This window comes from Trachemys scripta, chromosome 8 (assembly GCF_013100865.1).
Source record: "Trachemys scripta elegans isolate TJP31775 chromosome 8, CAS_Tse_1.0, whole genome shotgun sequence".
NCBI classification, from domain to species: Eukaryota; Metazoa; Chordata; order Testudines; family Emydidae; genus Trachemys; species Trachemys scripta.
In genome coordinates this window covers 9,049,396-9,062,559 of record NC_048305.1, presented here as the reverse complement: position 1 = coordinate 9,062,559, position 13,164 = coordinate 9,049,396, and the positions used below count along the sequence as shown (strand labels likewise).

The following is a 13,164-nucleotide window of genomic DNA, read 5'->3' as shown; positions in this document are numbered from 1 at the left end:
ACCTACTAGCTCATCTACTCTATCCCCCGACATTGCAGACTTGTTGCCTACACTGTGTTTAGTAGCGCTTTGTCATCTAATCATATATAAACCTAGTAACTATGTTGCTTGGGTCAATGAAGCCCTGCCCCTGACACCTTATCACCATGCCATGGGATTCAATGCCCATTATGTAACCTTCAGAGTTTTAGATCTTTTTTCACTGTCTCTGCAAACTTTCAGGGGTGCAGTGTCACCAACCCAACGTTTAAAAAAAAAAAAAAAAAAAAAAAAAAAGTGTCAAACCCCAATTCTCCCCCCCCCCCAAAAGTCATAAGATTAAAAATAAAATAAAAGCCAAAACCTAAATTGATTATTTGCCTTCTGGTTTTTGAGCCTTTGGGGAGCTCGAGGATCATTCATACCCAGGGGAAGCTAGAAACCGCCTTCTCTTTTTAAGCAGAGGAGATTCTCATGTATTCCTGTCTCCTCCAAAAAAGTCAAAAGTTAATTTGCACCCAGAAGCCACAGTGATGGATAAGCACCTGAATTAGGAAACGAATTCTCTTCCAGCTGTGGCTGATGGATGGCACGGTAATGGCTAAATAGTGAAGTGCTCGATAGCAGTTTGTAATGATAAGATTTATTAGAGAAGAATTAACTTTGCTCTCCTGTGGAGATACGTCTTGTATCCAGGAGAGAGGCTTACCCCAAGTGGCCTTATGAACAGATACTGTAAGGGCACATAAATCTGCCCTTTATTTCAGTTTTCTGCTGTAAAATGCAGTACTAACCCATTTAGAATAGTTTTAGGTCTAAGCAAGAAGAGGCTGCTCATTAATCACATCTACCAAAATGCACCACTGGTTTGCTGGTTCCTACCTGCTCATAAATATTCAGAGTGGTGTTCTTGCTAAAGATTGTACGGTACCAGCTATGGAGACTGCTCACGCATTGACCCACCTGTCACATTTTCCTCCAAGGGCAGGAAAGTTTGTGAAAAGGAAAATCTATCACTAGCTAGAGCAGATTTGAACCATTCTTTCTTCATAGTTCTGCTGACCTAACATATCTTCTTAATTCCCCACTGCGTATACAAATACTGATGAGAATAAGGAATGGCCTTTATCTGAGGACATATCCCCTTGCACCCTATCTCAAACAAGTAAAGTCTTCAGCAGCCCCGTCAGCTGTCTGGTGTTAGTGAGAATCCCACCATGCCTGACCAGTAGGAGTGAAATCCAGTCATGCTCATCAGGCATTTCTGTTCACTCTCCCAGTGCTTCCTGTTAGTGACCCAATTCCCGGTACGAAGAGTCAGCTCGACAAGGAATTCTATTCCTCCTAACAGAATCACAAACCCTTTGAAATCTTCTCTGCGTGTGTGTGCGCACACACGCATGTGTACGCGCACACACGCATGTGTACACACACTGAACAAACATTTACTGCCTGTCTGGCCGTCCTACAATTTTCTAATTTGTGAGCGAGGGATGCACATACACCCCTTGGCAGCAAGATTTTCCTTTTCAGACGCAAACAAGGCTAACAACCACCATTAATAATTTGCTGGGCTCAGCTGGAAAGGAATGCCCGCAGCTGTTTGCTTCACATAAATCACTGCAGCATGACAGCTCAAAGCAATCAATAGCAAGGACACCTTCCTGGTCATTGGGAAGTGTCATTAGGGTTAACAAGCTTTGGCACAGTGCACCTGCCCTAGAAAGATCTGCAGTGGTTTGGGCCTCTAGGAGCTGAAACCAGCCCTGGGATTAGTAGTTAAATACCTGAAACAGCAGACAGCCAAATACCAGGAAGTATCATTTGCACCTTTAGTTTGGTTCTTGCCCTGCTCCCCAAACAGCAAAAACACTGGAAATGGCCCAAACTCCTCTCCCCAGATTTGTCTTTATTACTAACTTAAACACTGCCAAAAACGTCAGGCCAGCCATTGTCCCAAGCCAGACTGATCAGGGTGAGGGGTTATCCTCTACTCGCAAGGGCCAGATAAAGATTAGCTCACATCAGTAACACCATCACCAGCCCAGTTTAAGAGGAAACTTAAGACCCCAAACCCGCTCTGTTACCACCATCCCCTGGGTTTCCCCACTTAATAGGTTCCTAGGGACAGGACCTGCATGTTCTTTCCATCTTGCCCAGGGCTTAAATAATACATAGCAGGGCCTGTACTATTTCAGCACCTCATTACTGCTGTAAGACTGCCTCAGCTGTGTCTGGAAAAGCACACAGGAGAAGCAGCGATGCATTTTAGTACCATATTACAGAGTTAGGAAGGCATCTGTGATAGAGTCACTTACTTCATCCTAGTGTCAGGGGGTCGAGCCATGCCTCAGTTTCCCCTCACTTTGGGTATTCCAGTGAGTTGATGATTCGGGCTCAGGCTGAGCTGAGACCGCCTCTCCTTCTGGGGCAGAGGTAACAATCCTCCATAACAGTCCTTCCCCTTTGCTGCAAGGGTTCCCCACCTATATGTGGCATCATAGGTAGGGACCAGCCTATAGTCCTAAATTATAAAGCAGCTGTCAGCCTTAATGCCCAAGTTGTGTTGCTTTGCTGATTCCTGGGGCTACTTCCTACAACAGCTATCTCCATTGTAGGCCTTCTTTCCCAGTCGTCTGGTCTACAGCTCTCTCCAGGCCTTCGGCCACAGCTACTTTCACAGGGCTCTTAAGCCCCAGGCTGAGAGGTTTCCAGGTACTCCTCCCACTGTGGTTCTCCAACTGGTCTGAGCAACACAGAGATCTTTTTATAGCCTGGCCCCCTTCTCCCAGCAGCCCCTGCTATAGTCTTCAGTCACATGACTCCACAGATTACAAGTCCCCATAGACCTTTAGAAGCTTAGAACTTGCAACAGGCTATTTATTGTATTGGCCCAGGTCTGCCTTACGGTGATTGTCCCCTAGCAATCCCCCGCCCTCAAAAAAGAAAAAAAAAAGCCTGAAGTGGTAGATTTATAGCTGGGGATTTCCCTAGTCCTGGATGCTTGCTCCTATCCTTGGCTATGTTTTTTCCCCTTCTTATTTTGCTTTAATAGAACATTGTTACTCCCCATCTCAGGTGGTCTCTCCTCACTACATCCCCCAAATAGTCTCTCACTGCAAGCTGCTTGGTGGCAGGGGCCATGCCAGAGCAGCGGGCACTATTACTGCCTCGTACTCAAAACACTGCCCCAAACACCACATGTTCAAGCCTGAGGCAAACAGCCTAGGTTTTATTAAAGCTCATGATTTTTAAGCCAATCATTTTTTTTTTTTTAGATTTTCCCCTCCACTTTTAGGGGAAGCTGCACAGCTTGTGTGTGATCATCACAGGGTCAATCTGCATGCAAAATATGCAGCCTCCCTGTTCATTGATCAGCTGGGAGGCTGTGACCTTCTCTGACCCCCTGGGTTGTGGGAACTGCCATTTGCTTGCTCTCTCGCTTTCCACAGGCAGGCAGAATAGACACCTGCTCCACTCATTCTTCCTGCATGTTTTTTCAGTCTTTTGACCCACACTTGGCCTGTTCTCCTTCCCACTCTCCCTCTCCACCACATGTTCCTCTGCATGCCCCCTCCAACTCCTCAATACACTCACTCAATCCCCAGCATTCCTCTTCAGTCTGCCTCCCTGCCTGGCCCCAATCATGTATACCCTCCTTATTGCCCCACACCCCCATCCCTGGCACCTCCACATTCCCCTGGTCCTTGCCTGGCTCTCACACGGCAATTAAGGAGTGGTTATCTGTCCTGAATTGAGCCCTATTAGAAACAATAGGAGATGGTATCAGTCTTTGCTGGACGAAACATCACTTCCATCCACTGAAGCCAGAGGCCTGCCCTAGCATGGACAGGAAGAGGAGATAGCAGGCATTTTTGCAAAGGGGAGCCCCTCAGGGTACATCTATACTGCAATAGGAGACCTGTGACATAGCCACAACCGGCTCAGATCAGCTGACTGAGGTTCTCATGGCTGGGGCTACAGGGCTAAAAATTGCCATGTACATGTATGGGCTCATCCCAGAGCCTGAGCTCTGACACCCAGTGGGAGGGATAGGTCTCAGCCCAGACTCCAGCCTGAGCATCTACCCGGCAATTTTTAGTCCTGGAGCTTGAGCCCCACAAGCCCAAGTCAATTGCCCTGGGCTCAGAGTCATGGTGCTGCTGTTTTTTTATTGCAGTGTAGTCATACCCTCAGTTACACTGTTGCCTTTGATGGGTTTTATACCTGTGAATGGCGGCAGAACATGGCCAGCGTCACTGCTGTAACTAACAGCTGCCCTTCAGATCTACTCCATCTTTCCTGCTGTCATTTTCAGAATATCACGAGTATCCAAGGATCATGTCAAATAAATGAAGACAACAGTCAACGTAAAGCTCTTTTGTTTAATATATTGCCCATAGTCAAGATCTTTCTAAATATGACGCATTTTGTACTTCAAAGGAAATCTGCTATAGATTATGGATACTATTAAAGCTTTGGATTTTCTCAATATAAAAGTATTTCAGTTTTGACAGAACACTTCCAGAAAAGTGTCCACATTAATCTGTATATATTTTAGGAAGTTAAATTCATTCAGCATGTTACTAAAACATTTTCAAAGCAAAATTGAAAACACAACAAAGTCTTCTGGAAGTCAAGACTACCTCAAATATTAATTTGGCAGCATGGTGCTCGTTTTTTTTAATGCTGTTTACCAAAAATGGCAAAACAACGTTTTTATCCTTCCGACAGTTTGCTTTAATTGGTTTCTCATTTATTAAGTACTGTACTTTAAGTGTAATCAAGGAAGGTTTACTATGTGAACAGACTTGTATAAGAATACTTATAAATACACTTGTTTGACAGTGTATTTCAAAAGTTTCATAGTTGTTTTAATTAGTGTCAGCAGGACTTCAGAAGTTTAAGGTGGGAACCAAGACTGTAGATGACCTATTTCCTTAAGCCTCAAGATACATGAAGAGGTCTGTATCATTACAGAAAGAGGAGCAAGTGTGATTCTGGAAGACCATGATCAAATGGTACACGTCCTCAGAGACAAAATCCAGGTTTGATTAATATACTTGTTGCACGGGGTTAACAGGATGGCCTCTTCAAAAGACCAGAATACAGTCAAAGATTGTCTTCGGTGTGATCATACACAAACAGATGCTATTAGAAACCATCTCTGTAGAAAAAAATCCTTATGATGCCTACAAAAATGCATGCAATGACTGTGTTTGCTGGCCATGATGAATACAGGAGTGAGTAAAGTTGGAAGTGCGTATTTTATGAGTGAATACTATTTCTGACCTAACTGGCAGGTGGTGAATTGTTTGACAAAACTATTTTTACCAAAAGTCCATCTAAGATTAAGGCTCAAGCTAATGAGTGAATGAGAATACAGTATGAACCCAAAGGAATTTTAAAGGACCCCACATTCTTTTTAGGACCTTGTATTGAAGAAAATATCATGAAAAGAAACTACTGCAATGAAATATGACAATACAGGTTAAGGTACTTTTATTATAAAAGTCTATACAATGAATGCCAGACATAGCAATGCAATTATATCTGGTTTATTTATATATATTTATATATATCTATATATCGATATATAGATATATCGTTTTTACTTGTACCAAAGTAAAACTATGTTATTTCACAAAATGCCTAATTCTACCATTTATTTATTGCTCAACAAGGATGGCACAAAACACACTTGTAGCATAACTCTTGCCATGCTCATCTACTCTACTGAATAACCAGCCAAACACTGCATAACACACACAAAGCAGCTGTTAATTCTGAATTGGAACCAGTCTGATCATTCACTCACTTATAAAAATATTGGAATCATATAGATTTAAGCATTATAAAGGAGGAATATATTATTTAAAACATTTAAATAGTGCATATTGACATTTTGCATGTGGTATATATAAAACACAAACATTCATGTACAACACCATACAGTACACATTAGTTTCGATGTTTGGATACACCCGCGTCTGCAGACTGAAGAAAAGTAACTGAAAGTGTACATTGCACAATGGAGTTGAATAAAATTGAGAAATGGTCTCAAGGCTAGTTTAACCTCACAATTCTGTAGGCTCCACTAAAAATCATCTTGCTGTATAAAAAGGCAAACCACCAATGCACAACTAGTTTAGTGCTTTCTTCAAAATTCCAAAGTTACATGCCAATAATCACGGTGAAAAGGAAAAAAAAAAAAAAAAGCTATTTTATAGCACACAGATGACCTGGTGCACTAGAAATCCCATTCTGAACCTACTCCATATGTTTACATGACAGAACAACTCATCTATGAGGTTACATGCTAGTCAGTTCTTAGTAACTTTGTGAAAAAAAAAAAATCATTTTTGGTCTTTTATTAAGCAGTGTGAATAATATTGGTGTTGGCATTAGCCAGTCATAAAAACATGCAGTGAGAGTAGGTGCATGCAAAACATGGCCACAAACAAACTGATGCACACTGAAAAATCCAAAAAGCACCAGTTAAAATTAACACTTAGTTTTTGCCGGATCAAAAACCGTTGTTGATGGCGGTTGTATTGTATAGCATAAGCAAGCTAAATAATCATTCAACACCGTGGATGTGATAATCAAAACATTGTTTTAGTATCAATTCTGAAGCTGAATCATGCGAGGCCCATGTACTATTTGCTTACATCACAAGGGTTAAACCATTTATTTTTGTTCCCCGGCTGCATAACGCATTGTGCTATACAGCAATAATTTTTCCCCCCCTAAGACTGACACTGTCCATTCTCAGGTGCATTTTAACTACAGTGATTTTAGCCCTTCATAAACTTGTTTCAGATACAGCAAAATTATGTAATTGACCTAAACCAGCTCTTATCTGCTGGAGCTGCAAATGTCTGAGCACCATCAGATTTCCCATTAACTGAAATGTTTATTTTGTTTCTCAAATTTTCTGAAGGGTGAGATGCAGTATCCAATTCAGACAAAACACTATGTGACCACTATTTGATAAACAATAACTGATAAAATGAACAACAGTAACATAAGTCCTGTAGGCAGCATGTGATATAACTGTTCAGTTTTTCCAAGTTTTAAAAGTACACTAAGCAAGGTCACTTTCTGGTTTGTCCATTGTCATCCTTATCAATGAGGAAATGTGACCTCTAAGTAGCAAAATCCATTGATCATAATACATATTACCGTGTGACAGATGTAATTTAGAATACCAGAAATCAAACAAAGGTGTTCCACAGCAGTTCTCTGAAAGGAATTTCTGTTCACTTTTGGTATTCCAGGAAAAGAGTCGGGTGTGGAATTTTGTGTCATGTTTTCCATAATAAAAGGCAACAGGAGTAGTTCAGTGTAGCATTAAGATATAGATATATACCTTAATTTCTTCAGTAATGCAAACAGTTGGTAATAACAAAAAGTTGATAACAAAAAGATGACTCTCCAAAGTTCTTGAATGCTTAAAGGACAAAATTCTATAGTCTTTCTGGAACAAGATGCATCTGTAATATAAAACGTTGAAGGAAACTATGTGTTTGCTAAAGTTGGATAGCGCAGTCTCTTAATTTAGAACATTTTATTTGCTCTCTAGACAGGACCTACTTACCCTTCAAACATTTTATAGTGGCACCATAATAAAGTGCACAAACTGGGTTCTTTCAACAGTGCATGACAAAATGAACACAAGCACCTGATAAGTACTATGGTAGTATGAGGAAACATGATGTTATTCAGTGTTTTTAAGAAACAATCTATATTGATTTTGAAAAATCTTGTTTGCTGATTAGGACTTCTAAAAGCCTAAGCTTGGCCTTAATTTTCTTGTACTCCCTGTACTCATCAAGCATTGGAGCCCGATCTTCTTTCTGTACATTCCTGTAAAGAGAAGAAAATATTTAAAGAAATATCCTGTACATCTCAGAAAGTCAAACATCACACACTGAGGTAGTATGAGTTAGCTATAGGATTCTGGGTGACCTTTTTGGCATGCAGCCTGGTTGACAACAGACATACTGCAACTGCCCCAGGGCTAAGGGATTAAAGTTAGTGGAATAACTGACTAAAAATACTTGGGAGAGAGAAAAATCTGAAGAGATTAATTCAGCATAATCACCAGCAGCATATTTACAAAATGTCTCCAGCTTTTCTGGAACATTTTTCCATAGGTGAATTTTTTTTTAATCATATTGGGAATAAATAACTTCATGGATAGCTACAAATTATAATCCAATTCTGAGGTAAGAAAAAATAATAAATAGATCTAAAACTATAATTAAATATTCAAAAAGTTATTTGCCATTCACTATAGACCTGATCATTCACTCATTGAAGTCAATGTCAGTTTTGCCACTGACTTTAATGAGCACACAATGAAGCCCGACTAACTGAATTTGTATCTACAGCTGCCAGTGAGTTTATAGCTGGCCAAAAGGTAAATATAAATCTGAATTAAGCAAGATAAATTATGTTCTATTCATATGTGGGTGTGGATTAACTATTACCTTGAAAAAATAGCTAATGCATTTAATATATGCACAGTAGCAGGTTATGCCAAATTTGCAACAATAGACACCTAAGAATGAGGACTGTGAGGGACTAAGGAATATATATTAAAAAAAAGGTACAAAAATATGCCCCCCTTCTTGTTTATGAAGCAATTACCCTCTGTTTAGAATGATCTACTGGAACACTAGAGAAGTAGATGTTTCTTAGTAGAAAAGTTTCACTAGATAGAAACAGAGGGATTATCCTGTTTTTATAAAATGAGATAAATTGTTCTTTTGATTTCCATTCACACTTTACGGGGGGGAGGGAAGACTGAAGAGTGCATCACCATCACTATTAAAATGCACAGAAGAATCTGGATTATTTTATTACCTAGTCCAGGGGTGGCCAACCTGTGGCTCCAGTTAATATGCAGCTCCTTGTACAGGCACCAACTCCGGGGCTGGAGCTACAGGCACCAACTTTCCAGTGTGCCAGGGGGTGCTCACTGCTCAACCCCTGGCTCTGCCACAGGCCCTGCCCCCATTCCACCCCTTCCTGCCCCCTGCCCTCAGCCTGCAGTGCCCATACTCCTTCCCCCTTCTGCCCTGAGCTTCCTGCATGCCACAAAACAGCTGATCAGGAGGTGCGGGAAGGGAGAGGGAGGCGCTGATTGCTGGGAGGCACTGGGAAAGGGGAGGGGGTGTTGCTGACCTATTACTGTGGCTCTTTTGCCATGTACATTGGTAAATTCTGTCTCCTTCTCAGGCTCAGGTCGGCCACCCCTGACCTAGTCCTACATTAAAAGGAGTGTCCCTCATGAGACTATGCATAATGAAAGAGTACATACAACTGGATTGTTGATACAAAACATTAAATTCTGTTTGCTAGGATTCTTGGTTTAATATGGAAGGAGCGGTAAAACATTTTGATAATGAATACTGTACTGAAGTGAAGTGCACGAAGGTTGGTCATATTTAAGTGGACATTAAGATGACACTGCTACAAAAATTAGTGCCTCGGTTTCCCAGAGTAAACTTTTAAAATGTCTGATAAATAAAAAGCAATAGTAAATAAAAAATGAAGCACCAGCCTGATATTCATTGTTCTGTTAAACTAACCTCCCATTCTGTTGATAAAACCCCTCTTCAAATTCACGTAAAGTTTTGCGTAACTTCTTTTTTTCAGCTCTGGCTTTCCAAAGTTGCTCTAATAATTCAGGCCTAAAAATTAAGAAAGAAAGAAAAAGACATTGGCCAACTAATAAGAAGGAAACCCTCATCTGCCCTCTTAAAAACAAAATGAAGAAACTAGGTGGACTGATATGACATTGATTTTGCTCAGAAGTAGTTTGGTATCCATGATACATTTTATGGGGGGGTGGGGAGACCAACATAGGCTAATAATTAATAAAAGAGATACAGTTCTTCAGTCATCAACCCAAAATCATTTGAAACAACTTACTAAGAGAATTAAACACTTAGCTGAACAGTAGACTGGACACTCAGATGAATTCCTTTTCATTTGAATCACTCAACAGACACATTTGTTGAGAGATACAGAAAGACAACTGCTTATATTAAGAAACTCCACATTTGGTGTTATAGGTCTTAAGTACATCAGTGTAACTCTCACAATAGTATAGCACTAATCACGTTCTATTCATACGCACATGGAAGCTGCTCGGATACTTGATAGTCGGAGGTCCCGAGTCAGCTTTTCTTGACTGTCTTCAAGATCAGACTCCGAATTTTCAGCTGGGCTTGAAACAGACTGTGTTTGGACAGCAGTTTTTAAGAGATCATTAAATTCTGACGACAAACTATCAACATCCTCCTCTTCTTCCTGCATGGTGATAAAGTAGAAGTTTACAACACAGATTTAAAACATTTCTCTTGAATATGCAAGGAGGAACTGAAATATTTGATAAGTGTTCTACTTACCTTAATTTCTTCAAAGAAGTGGGCAGTTTCCCCTTCTATAATGGGCTGTAACATCTGACTCCGCCTCTTAGTTGATGGTGACCCCTACAATATTCCACATTTGCTTTTTGTTATATACAAATGGATGTTGAGTATTCTAAGCTCTTACATAAAGAAATGTTAATCAATTAATCTTGTTCAATTCCATTTTTGCACATTACTGGAATTTTCACGCTTTGTTATAACACTAACAAAATAAGATCAGTAAATCCTAAAAACAGATGTCCGATAATGAACTATTCCAAGCAGATAATTGAATTGCAATGGATGTTACAGTTTTAAGTCAGAAGTACCTCTTTTACAAAGATCAATGCTTACTAATAAAATACAGTCTGTGCCCATCACTCCGTTATTTAAAATAAAGTAAAAACCATATCATGCTCTCTCTCAAACAATCTGCATAAAATTCAAATATTTTCCTTCTGAATTTCCATTCACACTTTTACTCTTGATACACATACAAAATCCAAAGTCAATTAGGGAAACACTCTATATCGGGCTGGATCCTCAGCCTTTGGAAAGATCACTTTGCACCATCTAAGTGGCAGAAAGGAACCTTATGCCAGCTCTAAAAAGGAGGCTGATGAGGATTCCCCCAGAATGGACAACTCCTGAGCTTGTTAAAAGCTAGCACAACCAGCTTTTCACCAGCCGTTTCTGGCACCCTGGTGCAGATGGCACACTCAGGCTAGGTACAGTGCTCCAGGAAGAGGCAGGAGTGCAATATGGCAGTCCCCAAGGGTGGCTTAGAGCTACCATCTCACACCTTCAACAGCCCTGAGCACGAGGACGGTGCCCTATAGTTTTTAAAAGCATGGAGCACTTTTATTCATGATATGTTTTGCAAATTAACTATTTGAAAACATTTGTCAGGTGATAGTCTGGTTAACACATGAAGAAATATTTGCTTTACTTACAAGGATGGGAGTAATGCTTGCTCTAGTCAACATTTGTTTCACAAGTCTGTATCTGTCATAGAGAGGTTTAACAATATGCCTTTCTTCTCTAGTAACCTAAAGAAAGAGAAAGAAATATGTAACCGAGTAGCATACTTCACATGAACAGCCATCAGCTCTGACATCCTGCTCAATTAGGCATTGTAATATAATGTGGTTTATTTTTAACCTAATATAACACTTAAGAGAAACACACACCAAAAGGAAAGAGAGCTTTCAGGAATGATTTAAAGAAAAACTGATGGGAAGAATTCCCAATAGACAAGGCAGCTCACATAGAAAAGTAGTTTCTCACTGCAAAGAGCCATGGGAAAGAGAAAAAGGGACCAAGATTGGAGCAGTGGCTAGTGATAACAGCAGAGGCAGGCTGAGGATGGATTCTGACAATTCTCTAGACATGATAAGCAAAGTAAGAGAAAGATGCTATTGTGGCAGAACATCTGGTTTTACTGCAGATTCTCAGTCACTACTCTGACACCATAAAGAAGCCAGAAAGCTGGTATAAATGGCTAGCTAAGGATTTCCTCTGTATGGGGAAATCCCTGAGTGATGTAGAGCCAGCATAGCTAAACTTCTACACTATCCCCTTCCTGGCCTATAGCATAAGCACACTGGTAATCCCCAGCTGGGATATTGGCCCCTTGAGATAGGAGGATAATAGCAATTTGAAATGGGCTTGGGAACATCCAGTGGTTGGACAACTAGTGATCTCAATCAGGGACACATATAGGGAGGCAGGTTAAAGTCAACTGGATTGGAAGAAGATCCATCAAGGACACATTTAGAGTAATTAACTATGAATAAGTGGAGAGAAAAATACTGCTGCTGAAATCATCTAGCAAGAAAATGCAGTAAATATAGAATTTTAGATCCAAGTCTTTCCAAGGTTATAAATAGAGTATACAAGCCCTCTTGTATTGTATCCTCAAGTACAGACATTCAAAACTAGTACATTTTACAGTTTTCTTGTTGCATTTCATTTTGGACATTTACTGTATCTTAAAGAACTTGGGAGTGGTTTAGAGCATATTTGTATCACTGTTTCATCAGCTCAAACTACACCTCTTCCAAAATGCCAAATAGTATTCTTGCATCATTCTCTGCTTCCAACTTGTTTCAGTTTGGTTTTCAGCACATCACAATTCTGATAGCCATTCTATCATTGCTCGTGATAAGGTAAGTTCATATATAACTGGACATATGAAGTAACAACTACAAGCAACAGAACTGTTTCCAGTACCGTAGTTCCATTTCACAGCTGAACTATAGGTCATGAGTTTTGTTGTCCTTAAAGTCTTCCAAGCTAGATCTAAAGTCTTAATGTTATATTTACGCAAAGCATTGTGTCACGTTAAACGTAGTATGCAGGCTGAGAGTTATATTGCAAAGCCAAGTCACAGATCTGTTTTAGCTTCTATATGGGAATTAGATAAAAAAAAATATGCTATATACTTATAGTCAGCAAGACAACAAAACATTAAATGCGTGCACCTTTACAATTTTCTATTTTTGTGAAAAATTTAAGAATATTTTGTCATGCAAATTTAAGTGAGAAATTCAGTGATCTGAATCACAATGATCTGATTTGAGTGCTGGCAAAAAGGCTTGAATCCCCAAAATACTGGAATGTGTTTGCATAAGATTTCTCTTTTCTTTGCAAGTCAATGGGCAGAATTCTGCAGCTACAGAACTATACATACAATCCATTCCATAGCCTGCCTTCAACATTAACATTTTGCTTTAGAAAAAAAGCCCTACATAATGAGTAA

The 13,164-nt window shown here is 40.0% G+C and overlaps 1 protein-coding gene across 2 annotated transcripts in view; it reads right to left on the bottom strand.

The window, feature by feature from the left end:
- Nucleotides 1-5,464: 5,464 nt before the first annotated feature.
- The window catches only part of FAM13B (family with sequence similarity 13 member B), a 59,592-nt gene continuing 51,892 nt past the window's right edge, over nucleotides 5,465-13,164 (bottom strand). For both annotated transcript variants that reach the window (XM_034778227.1, XM_034778228.1), the window contains 5 exons: nucleotides 11,357-11,452; nucleotides 10,401-10,484; nucleotides 10,130-10,302; nucleotides 9,579-9,680; nucleotides 5,465-7,848 (listed from right to left, as the gene is read on the bottom strand). In XM_034778227.1, the coding sequence (XP_034634118.1) occupies nucleotides 7,725-7,848; nucleotides 9,579-9,680; nucleotides 10,130-10,302; nucleotides 10,401-10,484; nucleotides 11,357-11,452 (579 nt within the window). In that variant the 3' untranslated portion in view covers nucleotides 5,465-7,724. The remainder of the gene's footprint in view (nucleotides 7,849-9,578; nucleotides 9,681-10,129; nucleotides 10,303-10,400; nucleotides 10,485-11,356; nucleotides 11,453-13,164) is intronic.